Source organism: Orcinus orca, chromosome 2 (genome assembly GCF_937001465.1).
Source record: "Orcinus orca chromosome 2, mOrcOrc1.1, whole genome shotgun sequence".
Classification (NCBI taxonomy): domain Eukaryota; kingdom Metazoa; phylum Chordata; class Mammalia; order Artiodactyla; family Delphinidae; genus Orcinus; species Orcinus orca.
Genome location: NC_064560.1, coordinates 18,793,320 through 18,817,456, shown reverse-complemented (window position 1 = coordinate 18,817,456; position 24,137 = coordinate 18,793,320). Strand labels below are relative to the sequence as shown.

At 42.4% G+C, this 24,137-nt stretch overlaps 1 protein-coding gene and 1 pseudogene across 2 annotated transcripts in view; one reads left to right on the top strand and one right to left on the bottom strand.

Annotated features, from left to right (window-relative positions):
* The window catches only part of APBB1IP (amyloid beta precursor protein binding family B member 1 interacting protein), a 103,173-nt gene that overhangs the window by 16,727 nt on the left and 62,309 nt on the right, over nucleotides 1–24,137 (bottom strand). For both annotated transcript variants that reach the window (XM_033439260.2, XM_004275886.3), the window contains exons 9-11: nucleotides 13,287–13,373; nucleotides 8,176–8,319; nucleotides 4,303–4,413 (exon numbers count right to left, since the gene is read on the bottom strand). In XM_033439260.2, coding sequence (XP_033295151.1) covers nucleotides 4,303–4,413; nucleotides 8,176–8,319; nucleotides 13,287–13,373 — 342 coding nt within the window. The remainder of the gene's footprint in view (nucleotides 1–4,302; nucleotides 4,414–8,175; nucleotides 8,320–13,286; nucleotides 13,374–24,137) is intronic.
* Nucleotides 22,065–22,726, top strand: LOC125963544 (60S ribosomal protein L17-like; annotated as a pseudogene).

Below are 24,137 nucleotides of genomic sequence, written 5' to 3'. Positions count from 1 at the left end.
AGGTGATGTCTCTACTGCCTTCTCAGAGTGTGGCCCCTGGGCCATCAACATCACCTGGGAACTTGGTGGAAGTGCAAATTCCAGGGCCTGATCCCAGACCCACAGAATCAGAAACTCTGGGGGCCCAGCCACCTGTGTTTTAACAGCTCTTCTGGTGAGTCCCATGCACTCTGAAGTTTGACAACCACTGGTCAACAGAAATATTTAATTGGTTCTAGAGTGCAGTAAGAATGCCTTCCAGCTCTTGCTTGCTGGCTGTGTCTCTCGACATTGCACTGATGGTCTTATGGGCATATATTGTTTAATCTGCACGGGAAGTGTTCTTTCTTAAAAAAAAATTGTTTATTTATCTTTTTGGCCGTGCCATGTGGCACATGGGATCTTAGTTCCCCAACCAGGGAGATCGAACCCGTGCTCCATGCAGTGGAAGCAAGGAGTCTTAACCACTGGACCACCAGGGAAGTCCCCAGGAAGTGTTCTTATTTCCACTTTGTAGCAGAGGGCAATGAAGCTTAGAGAGTCCCGACAATGCGCCAGGTGACAAGGCCAGGACTCAAATTCCCATCTTCCCGACAGCGCCCCACCACGGACTGTGAGAGTCCGTGAGTTTATCCTGAGTAAGAAACTCCCGGGCTGAACTTCTCAGCCCTTGCATGTCTGTGAAATCACACGATCTCTTAACATCCTTCGCCATAATCTCCAACTCCTTTTGCAATGTATGTGCACATTCTTTGAATTCTTTAAATCTGCTCACCCTCATGAAATATTTGCATGTCAAGAATTTTTTTCCCCACGGTGGACAGGAAGGCACATAAATGACGAAAATGTTTATAAACAAATTAGGTTCTCCAAACGATGACAGACACTTTTACTCAGCAAATGAATAGAAATTCCTAATATTTCGAGAAGGCACTGAGAAGCATGCCTAAGAGCAAATTAAGCAGCGTGATTGCCCATAAGGAAACTGGCTTGAGAACAGAACTGATCATTCTGAGGAAAGGGAAATGTGTGTTCCCCTTGGGTTGTTTGTCCTGATTCATGTTTGTTCTTGGATCATCGGGCCTGCTTTTTTTTCACCTCTGAGCCGTCTCTCCCATCTGGGAGGCCCTGCCCTTGGTCTCAGCATTGCCACGCTCAGTGCAGCCCAGGGTGACCTGTGTCCCAGATCAGACAGTTCAGCCCATGATTCTGGGACCTAGTTCCAAGCTTCTGAGTCAGCACCAGAAACCGCATTCCCACCCTGCTCGCTGGGTCTCAGTCCTCAGCCTGGGAACCTCTGGGTCTGAGAGCTCTTCTTTCTCTTGCTGGAAATCCCTCCTCCAGCCTCTGGACCCTGGCCATGGCTTTGGGCCCTTGCCCCCTTCTGACAACGTTCATTCTATCTGTCCGCTCTGAAGTGGATTTCGTCACCAGCTGGTAAGCCCTGACTGTTGACGCTTAGAGTTAGAACACATTCTGATCCTCTGAGTGCAAAACTTGACTGCGCTGAGGAAAAACTAAGATTCCTGGGCCCCATCCTTCAATGGTTTGATTCAGTGGGTCCCGGCCCTGGAAACTGTATTTCTAACCAGCCTCCCCTGACTCTGACTCAGCCAGTTTATTGACCAGCATTTCAGAACCTCTCTCTAAAACCTTCTCCCTACCTAAGAGATGTGGGCAGTGCTGCAGAGGTGCAGTGCATGCCCATGTGCAAAGGAGGGCCTCCATTTTGGTAATTTCTCAGGGTCTCAGGATTGCAAACAAGGGCCATGGGGGCAGACAGAAACACAATGAAGACAAAGTTCAAGGGCGGCTTGGGCTGGGGGGAGGCAGAGAAGAGATTCTGTGTCCTAGCAAACAGTGTCCGAGAGAATGGCCTCTGGGCCACCACCCGGCTTCTCATCCTGGCTCAGCAACTTCCTGATCGGGAGTCTCTGTGCCCAGGTTCCACATCTACAAACTAGGGAGAATTGTGGCTCTCACCTCATAAGGCTGATAAAGGGATTAAGTGAGTTAATATATGGAAAGTGCTTAAATCATTGCATTACACATGAAACATTTCTCGTGTGCTTTTTGTTCATTAAGAAATGTCATTTTCTGACAAAGGGATAGAAATGAAGAATAGCTTAGTGGTGGCCAGGGGGTAAGATGGGGATGGGAATAGGAGCGAAGTGGGTGTAGTTATAAAGGAGGGTAACTTGTGGTGATGGGAATGCTCTGAATCTTGACTGGACCAATGTTAATATCCTGGTTATGACATGGTACCACGGTTTTGCCAGACGTTACCATTGGAAGAAACTGGGTAAATGGCACATGGGACCTCTCTGTAGTATTTCTTACAATTGCATATGGATATACAATTCTCAAAATAAAGTTTAATTAAAAAAGAAAAGAAATGGCATTTCCTTCAAACTGCTGCATTTTATTTATTTATTTATTTTTTTGCTCTACACAGGCCTCTCACTGCTGTGGCCTCTCCCGTTGCGGAGCATAGGCTCTGGACGCACAGGCTCAGCGGCCATGGCTTACGGGCCCAGCCGCTCCGTGGCATGTGGGATCTTCCCGGACTGGGGCACGAACCCATGTCCCCTGCATCAGTAGGCGGACTCTCAACCACTGCGCCACCAGGGAAGCCCCAAACTGCTGCATTTTTAAAAGACAAATGGGAGCAGTAGAAGGGGATGCCCAGGCTGTCTGTGCCCCATCAGGGTTTTGAGAATGGTTGGGTCAAGGCGATACCCAACTCCTGGAGTAACAGGCGTGTGACAGTGGCACACGAGCGTGGGCGCCTCTGAAATGATGGAGTGGGTTCATGATCATCTCCAGTGACAGGGTTCTTGATAAAGAATACGTTTGCTACCAATGTAAATGTTAAGCACTGTCCTTAATTTGTGAAAATGATGTAAAACTATGGTATAGACCAGCCCACTTCCTCGGTAGAGGTGACAGCTTTGCCAGGAGCACATATGCACACACAGAGTCCAGCTTTGGACGTTTCCAGAAACATGGTAATGGGGTCTTCCTGGGGGTGGATGGGTGACGGACGTACAAAGGTGCCTCACCAGGAACCTGGTCTCGTTAACACCTGTTCCATAGACTTCTAACCCAGAAGGAAACAGAGGAACCCCGATTCAGAAAGGAGAAATTCTGGGGGATTTCAGGGAGGGGCAATATTGGGGTTGGGGATTAAGAGGTAAAAACCATTAGGTATAAAATAAGTTACAAAGATATACTGTGTAACACAGGGAATATAGCCAATATTTTATAATAACTATAAATGGAGTATAACCTTTAAAAATTGTGAACCGCTATATTGTACACCTGTAACTTATATACCATTGCACAGCAACTATACTTCAATTAAAAGATAATAAAAAATGAAGTATATTTGTAGGAAAAAAAAATTCTGTACACAGCCTTGCACCGGGGCCAAGTGGAATGTGCTAACCCCTGCTCTCTGGTGTGAGGCTGTAAAGGGAAAGGAATCTGTGAGGTCGGAGAAAATGGCGTGGCCAGAACAGCTGCATAAATTCCCTGAGTTCATTTCTAGGGGTCAGTCGTTACAGCTGGCAGATAAAAGTTACTTTTGGGGCTTCCCTGGTGGCGCAGTGGTTGGGGGACCGTCTGCCGATGCAGGGGACGCGGGTTCGTGCCCCGGTCCGGGAGGGTGCCGCGAGCCGTGGCCGCTGGGCCTGCGTGTCCGGAGCCTGTGCTCCGCGGCGGGAGGGGCCACAGTGGTGAGAGGCCCGCGTACCGCAAAAAAAGAAAAAAAAAAGTTACTTTTGCCCAACCTTCCAAAATATGGTGCTAATGTCAACCTTACCAGACACCTGATAATACATATTGCCTTTTGATAATATGCACCTTAAAAAGTTTCAAGACCCAGTAATGCTATTTTTAGAAAAAGATATATTTTCCTATTTTTTGTATTTTCTATATTTTTCTAGAAAATCTTGTCAACTTCCTAATTTCTAAAGATGTCTTACAATGGAATAAGAGTCTGATAAATAAAGAACTAAAAGACTGATTGTCTTGTCAATAAAATTGTAACTAAAATTTGTTCAAAATATAGAGTTCTCTTTTTCATAAAGTGATGAAGAAATCCAGACAGATTGACTTGAAAGTTTGAGACTCAAATAACAGGCTTTGGAGAAATGATCTGAGTTGGTAGAAATGTTTCCCCCTTTCCTATTTTGGTTTACAATAAAAAGCTTATTATGTTATACTTGTAGTTAACTGTATAACATTTAACATTTTGCTTCTTAAAAGGAAACATTACCTTAAATTGCTTACAGACCTAAAGTAAGGACTTCTTAAACCTACCTTTAAAACAAAGCAGTAGTCAGTGGGTGCTTTGTATTTCATTTTACACTGAATCCCATAGTAAATGTTGACATTTTCAAACTGTATAAAACATGCCAGATCTCGAGATGTCTGAAAGAGAAGGAAAAAATAACCTCAACCTAGCTGACAAGTAATATTTTTCTAAGGTCGTTCTTCATGGCACAACGAGGCATTACATTTTAGTAGGAAAATACAGAATTTCAGGTAATTTATATAAGCATCTACCACGTATAGCTTTCTAAAAGCCAAGCCTACATTTTAAGAAGGAAAGAGCACATCCAGGCAAAACAGCATGCCACAGGCCAAAAGTGGAGCAAAAGATTATACTGCTGTTCTAGCACCTACGCGTGGACTCCCAGAGATGACTGGAATAATTACTGATGGGGTTCAGACAAGGTGACCGAGCACCTCGTCAAATATTTCATTTTGTCTTTTGCCATTCTAAGTCATTGATGGATTTCATGACTGAGCATTTAGAAAAAAGTCCCCCTCAGGATGAACAATGAGAGGTAAATTTGATGCTCAGAAAATTTGCACACACTTCATACACTTCTTCCTGAGGAGAAAAGATTCCTTTCATGCCTTCTCTTTAGGGCTGGTGGTGTTGCTGTGGAAACAGAACCCTCTCCTCCATATATAATATGCATTGAGAAGACATCAACCTCTAATCTACATATTTGGTTACACTTCAATTACAAATTTGTTCTGTTACTTTTTCCCCCTCACGTTCTATAATTCTTTACTGAGTTAATGAATAAAAAAATAAAGGGTAGAATTGCTACATCTCAATGCACAATTATTCCTTTATATATGGTAGTATACTTTTTTCTTGTAAGATATTTTCTTCTGATTTTCAAAGTTTTAGTTTTTTTATTAGAAAAATAAAACATATTCATCATAATTTTAAAAATAAGTTATTTTATATATAGTAAAACAAAAATTTTCCTTCATCACTTTTTTTTTCTAATTTCATTCTCTTCTCCAGAGAAGACATTCTTCCAAACGTTTTTGGGGATACATTTATATACCTATGTATGTGTAGACATACCCACATACATATATACAATTATTAAAATATAAATGAGATTTTACTCTCAATATTTTTCCATGACTTTGTTCTTTTTCTTAACAATATATCTTGGGGTCTTTCTATGTTAGGACATATGAAAGGATATATCACATTCTTTGTATAGCTGCATAACATTACACTGTATAGATGTAGCTATTTATTCCACCATCCTACTATAGATGACTAGTGGTCACTTCGATATTTTGCTATTACAAAATATATTGTGCATATGAGCAAATGTTTCTGTGGGGTAGATTGCCAAACATGGAGCTGTCCTTGGAAGGGGTATTCCCTATTATATTTGCAAAAATTTTGCTAAACTGTCCCCCAAGTTGGCTGTACTACCTTACATTACAAACTTCCGTACATAAGAGTGCCCATTTTTCTTACCCACTCCTGATGAAATTTGCATATCATCAATATTGTTAGTGTTATCAATCTCATGGGAGGAGAAATTTCACTTATTTACATTTTCCCGATTACTAATAAGATAGAGCAACTTTAATTATTCACTGGCTACTGATATTTCTGTTTCTGTGAATTCTCACTTAGTAAGCATTGCTGTTTTTCTATGAGTAGGTTTATCTTTTTCTTAATGAGTTGTTGAAGTCTTTTTATGGATATTCATAGCAGGTTATACACGCTACAAATGTACTCTCTGACTCTAGAGCTAGTCTTTAACTTCTTGTTTGGTATCTCTGGCCATAAGGAGTTAAACACAACTTTATATATAGTCAAATCTGCCAATTTTCTTTGTTAAAATTTTGAGTTTTTAGTCTTGTTTAAGAAGGCTTCCCCACTGCCAAATTATGAGAATATTGACCACATATTTTCTCTTAATATTTTGTAATTTTGTCCAAATACATTTAATCAACATAAGATTTAATTTGGAACATGGTATGAGGTAGGAAGCTATATTTTTTAATGGATATACAATTATTTCAATGCTATTTGTTGAGTATCACATTCTTTCCCCACTGCTATAAAATGCTCACTTGAATTTCTCTTACATTAGATGGCTCTCTGTTGATCTGTTTTCTCTTCCTGTACTGTTTTTGTCTAATGTTTTGACATTTGGGAGGAGGGGTTCTTCCATAATGTTCTTTAAAATTTTTGTGTGTGTCTGTTTTGGAACCGCATCTCTTTCTGATGAATTTTAGAATCAGTTTTTGAACTTCAAGTAAAAAGAATCCTATTGAAATTTTTTTATTGGAATTGAATATATAGAAAAATTGGGGGGAGAATTAATATCTTTTCATCTAGCAACATTGTACATTTCTGTTTATTCAGTTCGAACTCATTTCCTTTATTAAATTTTCTATTTTATGCCATATAAGATCTTGAACCTTTCTTGTTAAGTTTATTGTCGGTTATTTTGTATTTTTTTGTTCTTGCAATGCATGGAATCTTTTGCAGCATATTTAATTTGCATATTGTTTATATAAAGGAAAACAATTTCTTATTTGGTAAGTTTATTTGGTCCATTGGGACCAAACTCTTAAGTTTTTCAGTTGAGTGTCTTATATTGTCTGGTAGACAATCATGTTGACTGTGAATAAAGAGAGTTTTGCCTCTTCTTTTCCAGTAATTATACTTGTTATTCTTTTTCTTGACTTCCTGGCTAGTTCCTCCATTAGTGTTAATGGCAGCAGAGACAGAAAGGATGCCTGTCCAACTCCAATGTGAATGCTTCTAATTTTCGTCCCTAAGTGTGTTGTTTTTGATAGGCTTGTATGTCTCACTTATATGTAAATGCCAAAGACATAACATCTCTAAAATAAAACAAATAATTTGTGGGTCAACTGTTATGCCCCCCACGCTTGGGACTGGAATGAAGATAGCACAGATGGGAAAAGTATGAATTCTAAGACTGAAACGAAATAGGAGTGGTAGCTGCTCTGGACCAAGAATTTCCCATAATGCTCTCCTGCATTCCACAGAGATGACAGTCTTCTAACTAGTGGGAATAGCCCTGGATAGTCACTATGACTTCACCTGCAAGGGATGTGGGTCAAGCCTTATTAGAAGCAGCCTGCAATTTGAAAATATGCCATTGGGGGGTGCCCTGGATTTGGCAGTGAAGGCAAGACGCTTTGGCTTACTCCAGGTATAGAAAGAGAGACAGACTACAACTTTGCAAAGGTGAGCAAAGGATGGAAATGGCCATCCTCTAAGAAAGGTCTTAGAAAAAGCTAAGAGTTAGAATGAGAGTTAAAATTACATTTCAAAGAAGACAAACTTACTATGTGCTTGGGGATTTGAGGCAATAATCCTAAATTACCAAGTAGAAGTGAAATGATATCTAAGATATTCTGCTAAATTAGGCAGGGAAATGCATATAATATAATTCAGAGAACAATTTAAATATTCCAGTTATAAAAGCTAAAATCTAAGTTAAACTCTATCAAGACTTCTAATACCACTATGATTCCAGATAAAAGAAGTTTTACTGTAATGACTACAGAACAATAGAGTAAAAAGGGGGGGGAAAGGTCCTCAAAGATCGATATGTAAAGAAATAAATTAATTTCTAGAAAAGTGCTTCAGTCATAATTTCTGAAACCTGACTTTAAAGTAGATAAAACTCTTCACCTTCAAGAGAGAGCAGTGGGAAGATTCAGGATTTCTGTAATTCTATCCTAATAGGATATGTATCTGTATAAACATTGTAGTAACACGAATCTCACAGCAAAGTAGAATGTATTTAAATTACCACCTGAGGATTTCTTTACTTTCACTTTCATGAAATGCCTTTTTGCAAAAGCATATCTTTTTTTTCTGACCTTAGTCTTTCCTTTGGGGACATAATAAATTCCAGAAGCTCGTAAAAGAAAATAGCGCCTTTTCCAGGATTTCTTCCCATCTTCTTTCAAATAAAGAGCTCCCTCTAGTTCTGGCACAATGATGGATGTTCCACAAAAACTCTCCTGAAATTGAGATTCCAACGATATAAAACCCATGAAAGATAAAACACATATTTTGTTCACATTTAAACAAACTGTGGCCAACTAGCCTTCAAGCTAAAAATCGTTTTGTCTACAGCTTTGATTGAATGCATATATTGACACTGCATACCATTTGCCAAAAGACAGGAAGAACATGGTGGTTGAGTCTCAGCTCCTGAGTTAGACTTCCAGGCTTCTTGACCACTTAGCTCTGTGACCCTGAGCAAGTGACTCAACCTCGGTGCCTTTACTTGCAAAATCAGAGTAACGACAGCCCCAACTTCATAAGGAAGGTTGAGTACAATCTTGGTATATTATAAAAGAAAGCATTACACAAAGTCTATTTCTGTTACTGTAAGTTGATAAATAGAAAATTTATTCCTGTACCTGTAAGTGAAAAAATTACTGTTTCACTGCTAGTAAATGGAAAAATTAAAATATACAATTCCAAACATAAAATATTTTGTACATTAATATTTTATTTTTGGCATGATTTTCTTTTCTTTTACATTGAGATACAATTGATATAGAATATGTATTAGTTTTCAGTGTACAACCTAATGATCTGATGTATGAATACATTGCAAAATGATCACCACCTTAAGTGTAGTTAACATCTATCACCTCACGCAGTTACACATCCTTTTTTTCTTATGATGAGAACTTTTAAGATCTACTCTTTTAGCAGCTTTCAAATATACAATACAGTATTGTTAGCTATAGTCACCATGCCGTACATTACATCCCCAGGACTTATTTATTTTATAACTGGAAGTTTGTACCTCTTGACCCCCTTTAGCCATTTCATGCATCCCTACCCCCGCCTCTGGCAACCACAAATCTCTTCTGTGTATCTACGATTTCAGGTTTTTTGTTTTTTGATTCCACACATAGATGAGACATACAGCTATTTGTCTTTCTCTGTCTGACTTATTTCACTTAGCACTCAAGTTCCATCCATGTTGTCAAAAATGGCAAGATTTCCTTTTCGGGGGATAGTTTCTTATCAAAGAAGAAAGAAGGCAATTATTAATACTGTAGTATCAGAAAAGGATAGTGACAAAGTACATTTTCTAGGTGCAGATGTTTAAAAATCAAAACATGCATAGAATTATATAATTCTTAATAAATTTCTTTTAAAAGCAGTACAAGAAAATTACATATTATTCTATCTTTCAGTTCAAACACTCAAACTTATTTTTGGCTTTGCTTTTTTATAACTCTCAACCTCCTTTCATTCAGTCTCATAAAAGCAGAATAAGCTTAATTTTGCATCCTTCAAGTAAATGTATGTGTAGTGGATCTGGGTGACATCTTTGTTCATATCTTTCCCAGTTTCCCCCAGTTTAGCTGGTATTAGTTGCCTTGTCAATAATCTCTCTCTCTCTCTCTCTTTTTTTTTTTTTGGTCAGCATAAATTTCCTTTAATAATTCCTCCATTTCCAGTAGGATTTCATTTTGAGGTTTAACGTATCAAGCCAGTATAATGTTTTACAGTTTTAGTAATTCTGGATTCCGAGTCCTTTAAGATGAAAATGGAAGTGCAAAGTTTACTTAAGAAATTTCATTTTCTTCGTTTGTAACATCTAAGTCTTCATCCTCTTCATCATCATCTTCTGCTTGTTGATCCTTTCTTAGTCGACAGGAGGATACCTGTCCTGTTCCAGATGCACACTTAGCTGACACTGATCTCTGAAGACGTGACTTTGAATTTGCTCTTACGATATCTAAATGGGATGAACAATCTGGTGGATACAGAGAATTTCAGAAAACTCTAAATCTTCTTCACCAATCTTTTGTGTATTTTGGTAGGTAGTAGTGGAGACGTCTAAAGCTTTGCCGTGAAATAACATTTCGATAGTGATAAATTCTGAAAATATAGTCTTTATATTCTTTGTTTTCTGCTTTTCAAAATTGTCAGTAGTTTCCTCCAGATGACGAGTTGTTCTAGTAGCATACATTGTAGCTCTTTGTAATTCAGCTTCTTTTTAAAAAATTAATTAATTAATTTATTTATTTATGTTTGGTTGCATTGGGTCTTCATTGCTGTGCGCGGGGTTTCTCTAGTTGCGGCAAGGGGGGCTACTCTCTGTTGCGATGTGCGGGCTTCTCATTGCGGTGGCTTCTCTTGTTGCGGAGCACAGGCTCTAGGTGTGCGGGCTTCAGTAGTTGTGGCACACGGGCTTCAGTAGTTGTGGCACACGGGCTCAGTAGTTGTGGCTTGCGGGCTCAGCAGTTGTGGCTCGTGGGCTCTAGAGCGCAGGTTCAGTAGTTGTGGTGCACGGGCTTCGTTGCTCTGCAGCATGTGGGATCTTCCCGGACCAGGGCTCGAACCCGTGTCCCCTGCAGTGGCAGGTGGATTCTTAAACACTGTGCCACCAGGGAAGTCCCTGTAATTCAGTTTCTGCCTGTGAAATAACATGTCGATCAGATGGGCTTCTCTGACGTGTTCTTTCTGAGTTAGCTGTTTAGCTCCTCAATTCTTTGCCATTAATGTTGCTTTGAGGTCATCTGGTTTCATTTTTACAGTGGTTCCGTAACCGAAAGTGGGGTCCAGCTGCTTGCTGCTCAAAAGTCATTATAAAGAGGCCAGTCTGGTGGAAAGGAAACTTTGCTTTATTTTGAATGCTGGCAACCGGTGGGGAGGGCGGACGCCTATCCAAAGGCCAACTCCCCCCACTGACAGTCAGAGGGCAAGAGCTTTTATCGGTGGAGGGAGGGGGCTACATGCAGAAACAGCACAGTCAGCTCTGACCGTCATCTTGATGTTGATCATCGGTGGTCTGATCAGCGTCATCTTGATTGTTTTAGGTACAGTTAATCTTAGGTTCCAGGGTCAGTTTGTTTCCATTTCTTTGAGGCCGATTCTCGGAATTGTGGCAGCTTATGTCATGACTACAGTCTGGTCATCATGTAAACTTCTTCCACCTGGTGGGGTTTTCAGTACCTATAAGACAGCTCACAGGATATGGCGCAGAATGCGCCTCCTCCCTTGAGGAGGAACCAAAGGTCCTTGACTTTGCTTAATGACTAAACTATTATTATTTGGTCTCCTTTGACTGTTTTCCTTTGTTTCTGCATTTTCTCACTTCTCGGATTAAGCTTATTCTTTGGCTAATGTTTTTCCACAGACAAAAGGCAGGCTGAGGACATGGGGGGCACAGACCACAGGGTCCTGCTCCCTTCCACTTCCAGAAGCTTGCAAAGGTTCGACTACTTCGGCTTCAAGTCTTTCAGCCTCTGCTTGTCGATAATCCTGAAGTTTGGCAAACTCATCAGCCAAGTTTTTCAGGCCCTGCTTTAAATTTGGGGTCTCCATAGAGGCTCATGCGTTGATGTCATTCCCCAGGAGGTCTGCTCTGTCTCCGCACATAAGCAGCAGCGATCTGGCACAAAACGCTTCTCGTCCCGGTTTTCCAAGCTGTGCCTCCACATCTGGCCTCGCGCGTGGTGGGAGACCCCGGGCTGGGGCCCGACCACAGGGGCTCCGAGGCGCCCGGGCATGCGCGGGGGACGCGAGAACCCTTCAATGATCTCTTAAATTCAAGCAGATTTGGGGTCCAAGTTCGAAAGCAGGATAATGCTGATTTTTCACAGCATAACATGCTTTGTATTTTCTTTCCCATCCGGCTTTTGAAAAACTGCTGAAGTCTTCCAACAAGACCTATTCAGGCAATTGTATAAACCAAGGCATAACCAGTCCTTGATTTACAGACAGCTGCTGATGCAATAAGCACTGATTAACGGCCAAGGGCTGTGTCAGGAAACTGCTCACTCCCCTTCCATGTCTGTCTGTGTCCATCACTGCTGGGGATGCTCAGAACCTGAATCTCCCTGCTGCTGGAGATGCCTGGTGCTTTATCTCCCTCAGCTCAACCTGGAGACTCTTTGATAAATGCAGAAAGAATGTCCCCACTCCCACCGTTGGCCTCCCTGGGAAATACCCACTGTGTTCTTGGTCCCAGGAACCAAAACTTGTAGCCTGTCTCCAGGACCTTGGGAGTGCATGGCAGCAAGGTTGTAGGGCCTGCTCCATCGGGAACAGGGCTGGGAGCGCTGGCAGGGCTAGAACCCTGTGCAGGGGTCTGGGCAGGCCTTGGTACCTGGGAGAGGGTGCCCTTTAGCATCAGTGAATTGGCTCCAGATGGGAATGTGGGCCAAGGTGTCAACAGGTCTTCTGAGTTTTCAAGAGAAGCCCCAAATCTCCTAACTCAAGAAAAGGTCAACATGTTGTCGGGGACAACAAAAATCTGTCTGGGGCTCCTATGCCCATTTGTGATCTGGCGTGCATCTGCATTAGGGTCGGGGAACAGAGCCTCGATTGTGAGCAAAGTTGCTATGTGAAAACTCATTAGAAGTTTCAGAAAATCAACCGTCAAATGAACTTCTGGAACACAGCCCTGTAAGTGATAATCCAGACATGTGTACCCTACTTTACATGCTGTGTTCCCACTGCCTCCCTAAGTCTTTGTAATAATTCAATACAATACAGGAAACCAAGGTTCTTGGACTTGCCCAATAACACATGACCTTCAACAGGCAGAGGCAAGCTCGGATCAGATCTCTTAACTGCAATCTCACACTTTCTACCACACCTGGCTGCTGGAAGGGCACCTTAGAATTCACTGCAAAGAAGTCACGCCTGACTGTGGAGCACATAAGCAATGAAATATATGGTCAGAGATGAGTTTTATGTGGATTCATGTCTTTTAGTCAAGAATTACGAATCCAACTTCATGAAGAGTAAAATATATTGTCGAAAGCAAAACTTTTTAACAACTGACTCCAAGAACCAGTTTGTCTAAATAGCTATAATTTAGTAATGATTTGATTTTAAAACCCCAAGTTAAAATTTCAGTGTGTCTCAGAATCGCCCATTGTTCTGAGAAGCAAATCATTTAAAAATACAGTTAACTCTCTTTTATTCTACTCTACAAAATTAAACATACCTCAAGCAAGGACTCCTTGTTCTTCGCATTCATTTTCTCATTTGTTTCCTTGCTTTCTTTTTTTCCTCTGTTATCCAAGTAAAAATTCTAAATAAAATAGTAAAAGGTCAGATCAGTAAGTGTTCATTACCATGGTAGCCACTGCACGGAACTCACGGTCTTGCTGGAGAGAGGAGACATACCTGGAGGAAGTAAACTGTCGACCACAGTGTATGGTCTCTGTCAATCAAGTGCTTATGGAGGGACTTGCTAAGTGCTGACCACTGCTCCACTGGCCAGAAGTAACACCTTCCCTTCCTCCCAGAGTGCACATTCAATGAAGAAACAAGCAAAGAGAGAGACCACCAGCAAAGGATACAATGTCATTTAATTGTTAAATTCCATGGTCTAGAACATGAGTCAAATGCTGGAAGCTGGGAGACCCCAGTGCCCTTGGAAGAGCCCAGAACCGGAGGATGGTAGAGCCCGTGTCCCATGTCCCAGGCCTTTGATCACCCTGTAGGATCCCAAGGCCTTGAGGACTAGAGATTCTGGCTTATCTAGAGAAGCATGAAATGTGGATTTTTATAAGCGTTGGCAACTAATTTTAATTTTTAAAAACCACGTGGGTCAATCACAACATAAAGTTTGCTACTTGGCAACTTCTAAGGACAGAGAGAAGCAGAAAGGGCATTTCTGGAAAGAGAACCAGCTTAGCAAAAGAAAGACCACAGTTTAGAAGCACTCACGATTTGGGGGAGTACCTATTACATGCCAGATACTCAGCCAGGCGCTTTGCAAACATCCCCCCAATTCTAACAGCAAGGCTGTGAGGTAAGTGACAGTACCCCCATTTTACAGGTTAGGAAACCGAGGCTCAGCAAGGTTAAACAGCTAGGGCACTGCACCCTGAATGAACACCAGGGGCTGAGTGCGTATGATGTGCGTGCCCTTACCACGACACCACACTACCCCTGAAATTGAAGGTCAGTGAAGTTCAAGGGCAGAGAGACTAAACCTACTCTAATTCCAGCAGCTCCCGACTCAGGGAAGCAGGACCCTCGCCCTCTCCCGTGATTACCTCTTTGGAACATCTGTTTGTGGACTGTGTCAGGCGTGACCACTGCCACAGTCAAAGTATTTAGCACTTTTATGTGGAAATGTAGAGTCTGTAAGATAGTGCCTGAAAAAAATGTATTAAAACTAGAACGTATACTCATGGTGCATAGTGGCTAAATTAAGAACCCTCCTGAGTCTAAACACAAATGTTTATTGACACGACGGGAGTGTTCCTCCAAGTGTGATCCCCAGACCACCTTGATGCTCCATGAAATGCATGTTCCTGGGCTCCCAACCTACGGAACTGGAATCTCAGGGGGCCTGGGAATCTACACTCCAACACACTTCCTGGATGATTTTTACTTACACTGAAGTTTGAGAACAGAGTGTACTGGACAGAGAGGAAGCAAACTGTAGGCAAATAAAATTTGCAGAATTAGGAGATCTCCTAGAAATACAATGCATAACAATGGCAACTTGCTAACTTAAACAGAGGAAAAAAATCAAGTACAACTCCTTCCATAATTCTTATTGAATTATCTTTTAATATGTTTTTTTTTTTTTCTTTTTTTTGCTGTACGTGGGCCTCTCACTGTTGTGGCCTCTCCCGTTGCGGAGCACAGGCTCCGGACGCGCAGGCTTAGCGGCCATGGCTCATGGGCCCAGCCGCTCTGCGGCATGTGGGACCTTCCCGGAACGGGGCACGAACCCGTGTCCCCTGCATCGGCAGGCGGACTCTCAACCACTGCGCCACCAGGGAAGCCCTCCTAATATGTTTTTAAAGAAACTTTTACGTGTTATTTGAAAGGACAGCATAGTGTGAATTACTGTGATTACTCTATAGGGCTTGGAAACGATTCTAATTTTACGTGTTTGGCTTGAGGACGGTGACTAATGTAATATGTAACGTATGCCACCTGCCAGAACTCTACACTGAGGCCTTACAGGTATGCTTGTCATTTCATCCTCACAGGAACTCCACAGTGTAGGTGCGATTGCTATTTCACAGATAAGGAAACAGAAGGATTAAGTGATTTGCCCGAGGACAATTAGTGCCAGAGCTTTAAGTTTTTCATGACTTTTCTGAGCATTAAAATGCTCTAAACACCATAGGAGAGAACCCAGTATGACAGTGTGGATGGGCTTAATACCACTGAACTGCACACTTGAAAGTGGTTAAAATGGTAAATTCTATGTGTACTTTATGTGTATTTTGCCAAAAACAAACAAACAAACAAACAAAAAGTGATGACCTAGTTGAGAGTGAATGCAGAGTGTGCTCCTAGCAAGCACACTTGCTTTAGGGCCCTAGAAAAAGTGTGAGCCTGTATGAGTTGAAAGAATGGACAGAGACCGTGAGGGAGACTCCAGGGCATGTGTGTTTCATCATCATCTGGGAAAAGGAGGGCACGTGTCGCCCTCTGCAGGACAGATAAGGGAAGAGCCTTTCTAAACATGAAGGGTCTCATTTTATGAAGTTATCGTGAAGGGTCAGGACGTAGCCGTGTCTTCTCTGAGACCCCTCTCACTTTTTCGGCTTCTGAATACCTTTTTTTCCCCTTTCAAGCGATAGTGCTATATTGCGTTTTTGTTTTAATGAAAATGCAAAAAACACAAAGAAAATCCAAGCTGGAGATCACGCAGGGCAGTCCTTAGCAAGGATGGATTGCTCTTGGGTAAGAATTTGGAGTGCTCTGTAGCAAGCAGCAGAATTCAAAAGTTAAGTATCTGTTGGGGACAATCTGAGCGGAACAATAAGGGAACTTTAAAATGGGAAATGAGACTTTCAGTGACAGCCTGCCTCTTTTTCTCACAGCTTCTGAAAATGCAAGATTTGAGAGCAGCAGGATAGGACAGAAACAGCAAATATGTTACATTTTTAATATCGCCTTTCTGGAATAAAGAGTAAATCAAATAAACACTTATCAATCCACGAGTAAATATTTGTGAGTGCCCTTTGCATGTAAAATATCACTGTTCTTAAGAATCTTTCTATCACACTGAAAAGATAAATATAAGTAGACGGCTATATATCTGTAGATGGGGGAACCATATAAGACACTGCATAAATGCAAAATGAGCTAAGTTCTATAGGTTTTCAGAGAGGAAGAAGCTCACTGTGAACCGAGATGATTAAGACTTACAGAGGAGGTCAAAGTTGGAACTTTGCCTTGAAAGATGTTCATATTCAGGTAGGGGAAAAGGAATAAAGAGAGCGTGCAGGGCAGGAGGAAAAGCATGGAAAAAGGCCCAGAGTTAGATAAATATTGGGGCTCTTTGAAGCAACCTAAATGTCCATCGACAGATGAATGGATAAAGATGTGATATATACATATACAAAGGAATACTCCTCAGCTGTAAAAAAGAATGAAATAATGCCATTTGCAACAACATGGATGGACCTAGAGATTATCATACTAAGTGAAGTAAGTCAGACAGAGAAAGGCAAGTATCATGTGGTATCACTTATTTGTGGAATCTAAAGAAAAGGATACAAATGAACTTATTTACAAAACAGAAATAGACTCACAGACATAGAAAACAAACTTATGGTTACTAAGGGGGATGGGGGGCTGAGTGGGACAGATAAAGTAGTAGTCTGGGATTAACATCCACACAGAACTATATATAAAATAGGGAAACAAGGACCTACTGTATAGCTCAGGGAACTCTACTCAACATCTTATAATAACCTGTAATGGAAAATAATCTGAAAAAATATATGTACCTATGTATGTATAACTGAATCACTTTGCTGTACACTTGAAACTAACACAACACTATAAATGAACTATACTTCAATTAAAAAAAATACTGGGTGCCTTTGGAGCACCCGTGAACAAGCAGCCTGGCTAGAGCTGGGGTACACCTGATGAAGACCTGACCATCACTCCCAATTCTTCTCTTCCACCCTGGGTCAGAATTCACCGATGCCCGTCATCTAGTGATGACTGTGCAGTGCCTCCCCCGAGAATGGCCGGAGCTCATTTCCTTGCCCCCCTATGTTGGGTCTGGCCACGTGACTTGCTTCGGCCAACAGAACGTGGGTGGAAGCGACAGCGCCTCCATCTGAGCAGAGGACCTGAGAGGTGGCGTCGTGTGTTTCCACTCATTCTCCGGCACGCTCGCCTTTCACCAGGAGAGTGTGTCAAGGTGGCTGCTGGTCCGAGGACGAGAAGAGGCACGTGGAACTCCCTGGATCTGACGCACATTCTGGAGCCGTGGACAGAGGACCCGACGACCTGCAGGCCCCAGACAGAGGAAACACCTGCTACTCTAAGCCACTGGGATTCTGAGGTTGTGTTCATGTCTCCAACCCTGACTGATACACATGCCCACACTGGTTGCTCAGGGGCTCTGGGGCACTGAAGTCAAGAGCAGACTTTCTTTTAAAATAGGAGCCTCTCCTGGAGGCCGTAAATGTGACGCCTGTATGATTTTCCTTCCAGCTGGGCCTGGTCCCGGATGGTCAGAGATGAACCTTGGCAGGACAGGGAGGTTGGAAAAGAGGAGGGACGCCATGAGGTCATTTTCCCCCACAGTGGCTGGTACCCTTCTACACCCGAGGGGAAGTGTGACATTGTGGTTCTCTCTCTGCTCCTCACTCGTGCAACCAAATAAACCATCACCACCACCAAATTTTGGTTAAGAAACAACAAACGGAATGAAAATTGCCTGAAATATCAATAGTGATGATTGCTGGAGTGTGTGGATGATTTAACTTTCCTTTCTTCTACTTTTCAGGTTTTTTCCCAATAAACTGATAGTAATTTTGAAGTCAGAAACATAAAGGATGTTACTAAAAGAAATGAACAGCTGTACAGCAAGCAGGCGACCTTACGTTAATATGTTTTCCCAATACCTTCTCTGAAAAAGAGATTCTTTGGGCTCCTAGCAAGAAGAACAGCTAATGTTAACACCAGGGTTTGCCTCCCTCTCCAGACACAGACCTCAGGCCTCACGCATCTCTTTTGGTTTCGGGCCCCCACTGGTCTTTGCACAGTGGGAGCTGTATGTCAACGCAGCTGGGAAAACAAAACTCTTTGGGTTACGGCTGAGTTTCATTTGTTCATCTGAACATCTGGCACTCTTTTAGGATGAGCAGACCACCCTGTGATTACAGTCAACTGGGAAGAGGAACTTTCCTAACGCCAACCAGACTGAGAAACTAGGAGAAACTCAGCTGCTTCGTCAACAAAGTTGCTTTAATTAGGACAGTAAGGTTCTACTGCCCCAACCTACTTTACCCCAAAGAGGCGGGACCACGTGGGCAAAAGGGTCCCTGTCCTGACCCCATGATTTAGAGGGTCCCTACTCTGCCCCTAACCTCAGGGTATTTCTATTCCCCTACACTGTGAACCTAAAACTGCTCTTAAAAATAGTCTATTATCTGGACTTCCCTCATGGCGCAGTGGTTAAGAATCCGCCTGCCAATGCAGGGGACACGGGTTCGAGCCCTGGTGCAGGAAGATCCCACATGCTGTGGAGCAACTAAGCCCACGCGCCCCAACTACTGAGCCTGTGCTCTAGAGCACGCAAGCCACAACTAGTGAGCCCATGCGCCACAACTACTGAAGCCTGCATGCTTAGAGCCCGTGCTCCACAACAAGAGAAGCCACTGCAATGAGAAGCCCACGCACCGCAACGAAGAGTAGCCCCCCTCGCCGCAACTAGAGAAAGCCTGCGCCCAGCAACGAAGACCCAACGCAGCCAAAAATAAATTAGTTAATTTATGTTAAAAAAATAGTCTATTAAAAAAAAAGCTTACTCGTGTGCTTTGTAAATGGATGCCGCCAGGAATCAAATGGCCGTGGAACTGCATTTCGGTTCCACTGGCTGGCTTATTAAAATGCCAGAATTGATAATATGCTGGACATTGCATTCTCAGCATCTATTTAAACTTGCGATGAAAAGTTCTGAAACATTTTTTTGCATGTCAACATACAAATGTGTGAGGCGGTACATCACTTCTCAAACTTGTTCTAGGGGGTTTGCAAGCACAAAAGTTTGATCTTCATTCACAGAGGCAGCCTTCATAGAAGTCAGCCATAAGGGGCTGTGTGGGAAGAGAGTAAGGGGGTCACTGAGAAGGAGGGCGAGGACACAGCTTGTGGAGGGACAGAGGGACAGGAGCTAGAGGTCCGAGGGAGATCCGGAGCAAAGATGCTCTCGACTGTGGTCCCCACAATATTCCTTTCCAGTGCCAGCCCGAGAAGCCTGGTCATGCTTCCATGAGATGCCTCTGTATCCTTTCAAGAATCATGTTAAAAAGTTCCAGGTAGAGCAGTGTCTCATGACCAAGCGATCCCCAGTGCCAGTTATGGCAATGTCTGCACACCCAGGAGTCAGCAGGAGCTCTGAAGAACCACTGATAGTCTTGGATCCTCTTCAAGGTTCACGAGTGAGACTCCTATGTGGTTCCTTCCTCTTGGGCATGAAGCTAAACCAGTGATGTCCCAAAGTAGCTATTCAATGGGTGGGGTGTAACAGCAGCCAGCAGGAGAATTCATGACTCTGCTTTTCTTCCTTTAAAAATGAGGTGATCTGGGACTTCCCTGGTGGCCCAGTGCTTAAGAATCCGCCTGCCAATGCAGGGGACACGGGTTCAAGCCCTGGTCCGGGAAGATCCCACATGCTGTGCAGCAACTAAGCGCGTGTGCCACAACTACTGAGCATGTGTGCCACAACTACTGAGTCCGTGTGAGTCTGTGTGCCACAACTGCTGAGGCCCACGTGCCTAGAGCCCGTGCTCTGCAATGAGAGAAGCCACTGCAATGAGAGGCCCGTGCACGCAACAAGGAGTGGCCCCCGCTTGTCGCAACTGGAGAAAGCCCTCACACAGCAACGAAGACGCAACACAGCCCAAAATAAATGAATAAAATAAATAAATTTTTTAAAAAGGTTTAAAATTTTTTTTTAATTTTAAAAATTTAAAAAAATAAAAATGAAGTGATCTGCTATTACCTCTCTAAGTATAGACCAGTCATCCTGGGGAAATTCCTTCCTAATTAAGCATCTTTTGGTCCACAAATTTGCAGGATCTGGTTTCTCTCCGTCCCCTTATTACAGATAACTTTTGTTAAATTAATTAGACAAGGAGGCCACTGGACTGCGGGGACTCCAATGCCAGGCAGCCTATGTAAGCAAACCCAAATCTGAGCCTCAAGGTTACAAAGAACCGAAACCTAAGGGCATCCGATCACAAACAGTTACCTAGGCTACAATCAAATAATTTCCTTTCTTGGTTTCTGTACCTTCTCTCTGTAAGTCTCTCCCCTGGTTCTTAGCTGAGGAGTGCTCCTAATGACTTCTGATTTGGTTCTGCCGGATTCGAATCGAATTTTGTTCAAATAAACTCTTACATTTTTTTAATATGCTTCAGTTCATCTTTTCTTATAGGTGACCACTGAATTTCGGTTGGCATCAAATGACTTGACTTTTATATATAACGTCGCGATGTTGCAAGCGGTTTTCATGCTGGATTTAACCTTGCGAGGTGGGAAGTACAGCCGTATCACATTGTACAAATAGAAACGCTGAATTCAGGTGTCATCAGAAAGCCTGCTAAGACCACACAGTCAGCAGGTGACACTTGAGACACAGGTGAACAACATCACTTTTCAAGTCATGGGTGGAGGCGGTGCTTTGCATTTGTGCCTGCAAAGCACACCACTGATGTCCCCAAATCTTTACTGATGGTTGTTTCTAATATTTGAGCTCAAAACCCCCCTTTGCATTCATTTTACTGCCGCCTGCCTAGACTTATCCCCTCAGGTAAGTAGTTTGTAAGAGAATCCTATTAAGTACTAAGGATTTCAGTGTTGTAAAATTTCATGAAATTTTACATAATTTTGTATGGTTTAGTAATTTTCCAGAAGAACTGATACTCTGGGCCACAGAAGCTCTTTCTCAGTCAAGCTGCAAATACTAATCCGTACTTTACATATCAAACAGGCTATGGGGAGGCCAAGAACAGACTGACTTTGGAGCCATGAATGCAGATTCCAAGGAGAAAGACAGAATCTGAACTCTCAAGCACTCCAGGGATCTACACCTGCAGACCTATGAGAGTAGGCAACATTGTCTCTAAGGGCGCAGAGGATGTCATTTACCAAGTAAAACAATGTGACTGTCAGCACACGGTTCTTCAGGAATGGTGGCCCAGGCCAGGCCTATTCATCCACTTCTACAGAGACAGCAAAAGAATAAATGGGGGCTTATTCTGATCCGGGCCTCTGGCAACCAGTTTCTTCTCATTGTGGGAAACTGAGTCAGTGCAGTAACTTCTAAATCAGTTGTTTCCATTTGCGGTATCATCCTGCTAGCCGTATTCAATTTACCTTGTCTGAGGACATCCTCAGTCACTACCAATTTCATTCCAGGTTTCCTATAGTCTTGAGAGCTCTGAACAGAAGACTCAACCTATGGAAACCACTCATCAAAGTCCCCAATGAGTCTTAAGATCAAACAAAGGCCTCCTTTCTATCTTTGATCTCAGTTTTCTCATCTGTAAAGAGGAATAGCAATATATCCTTCTTATAGCTGTAAAGATTGGAGAGAATACTTGCAAAGCTTCTAGCCTAGCATAGAGTAGCTATTAATAGTTTCTAGCAATTTCCCTCTTTCCCTGGATCATCAGTTTATCCCTCTGCATTTGATAAAACGTAGCTTTTGTTATAAACTGCCATGAAAATAAGTCCTTAGGCTTTTCCAGCAAGTGGCCTGAGGTGACCTCTAAAAATGGTTTGCTATTCACTTGATCCAGAAAACCCCACAAAATCATGCACATCAAGAGGTTCAACTCTTCGTGCTCACTTTAAGAACACTCGTGAAACTGCCCAGGCCAATACGTGTGTGCGTATCCGAAAAGCCACCAAGTATCTGAAGGATGTCACTATAAAGAAGCAACGTGTGCCATTCTGTCATTACAATGGCGGAGTTGGTAGGTGTGGCCAGGCCAAACAGTGGGGCTGGACGCAGGGTCGGTGGCCCAAAAAAAGTGCTGAATTTTTACTGCACATGCTCAAAAATGCAGAGAGTAAGGCTGAACTTAAGGGCGTAGATGTAGATTCTCTGGTCATTGAGCAAATCCAGGTGAACAAAGCCCGCACAATGCAGTACAGGACTTACAGAGCTCGTGGTCAGACCAACCCATACACGAGCTCTCCCTGCCACACTGAGATGGGCCTTACTGAAAAAGAACAGATTGTTCTTAAACCAGAAGAGGAGGCTGCGCAGAAGAAAAAGATATCCTAGAAGAAACTGAAGAAACAGAAACTTCTGGCCCGGGAATAAATGCCGCAAAAAATAAATGCAAATAAAAGTTAGAAAAAAAAAAGTTCTTAGGTTTGATATCTTAAGAACTTAGAACCAATACTATCTAACAGAAGTCAGTTCCTGTCACTATCTTCATCTCTAGAAGTTTTTTTACAATCACAGAGGAAAGTCCTTTAATGCAAGGTAAGTTTGGGGGGGATATTGGGAAAGTGACCAAAATCCAGTCAATTCTCTTTTTCCTTGTAAATAAATACCTTGGAGTTGGAGAACAGGTGAGATGGGGATGTCAAAGGTAGAAAGATTTTTACTCATCTCATGAGAAGAGAAAAACAACACAAGGAAAAAATTAGAAGCATGTCTCTAGTAACATTTATAGGTAAAATATTGCCCATCTGATAGAAAACACGAAAGTAAAAATGTGTACATTTCATGCTGAATTTATGGAGGGTGAAATGAGATTTTTTTTTGAAGGAGAAGGAGAAACTCAGCAATGTTTAAAATCTAGTTCATCATGTTTATATCCCAACCTATTTCTCTTCTCATGCTTCCTACTGAAGGGAAGGGCATCAGGATCTATCTAATTCCCGAGCGGGCAATCAGTGTCATCCATGTCTGCTTCTATGCCTCCTTACTATACCAGCATCCAAGCGGTCACCATATTCTGCAAAATTCCATTACCTCCTGAGTCTCTCCCAGTGCCCTTCAGTCCATCGTTATCTGTTCTTTCTGGGCTTCTGTAACCACCTCTCCATCACATGGCAGCTGCCACTTTTACTTTCTCCAAATCCATTCTCTGCTGTGCAATCACACTGATCTTCCCTCAACTCAACACCCTTCAACGGCTCCCTGCAAGCCTCAGGACAAAGCCCAGTGTCTTTAACACGATCTACAAAGCCCTTGATCATCTTGTTCCTGCTGCTCTCCAGTCCAAAGGAGGTCTTGCTAGGACCACATGATTTTGTTAAAAAACAATTTGATCAAGAACAAAATCACAGCAGAAACAACATGTTGATTCAAAATCTCCCCCACCACTTGTTTTTCAGGTCTTAGTGATTCGGATGCACTAAGTATTTAGTAGTGCTTAGTTTTTATGCATCTTCAAGCCTTTGGGACCATTTTTCAGACTTTTTCAGTTTTTAAATTTTATCTCTATTTGATTCTTAGACAATTATGCTTGTTTGGCATCTATTCCTAAAGTTTAGGGGCTTGTGGCAAAGTATTAGAGAGTGAAGTGAGTGTAAATCAATGGCCTGATGCCATGGCTGCCGGCCAGGAAGACCAGGATCTGTTCCAGCATCCATGAGTCCTAAGCAGGGTCGGACCTCCACCGGCTCTCACTGGCACTGGGATGCTGGGAATAAACGCAACACACTATAGGCTGAATGCAGTGAACAATACCCTGGAACACTGCCAGTGGCTTCAGCATCTTCTGTCATCTAATAAGCTTCTGCAGATGACAATTCACTCACTATCCCTACTTCCATAAATCATTTTTCTGCAAGAACGAACCCTAGACTTGAGCTCTTCCACCCACAG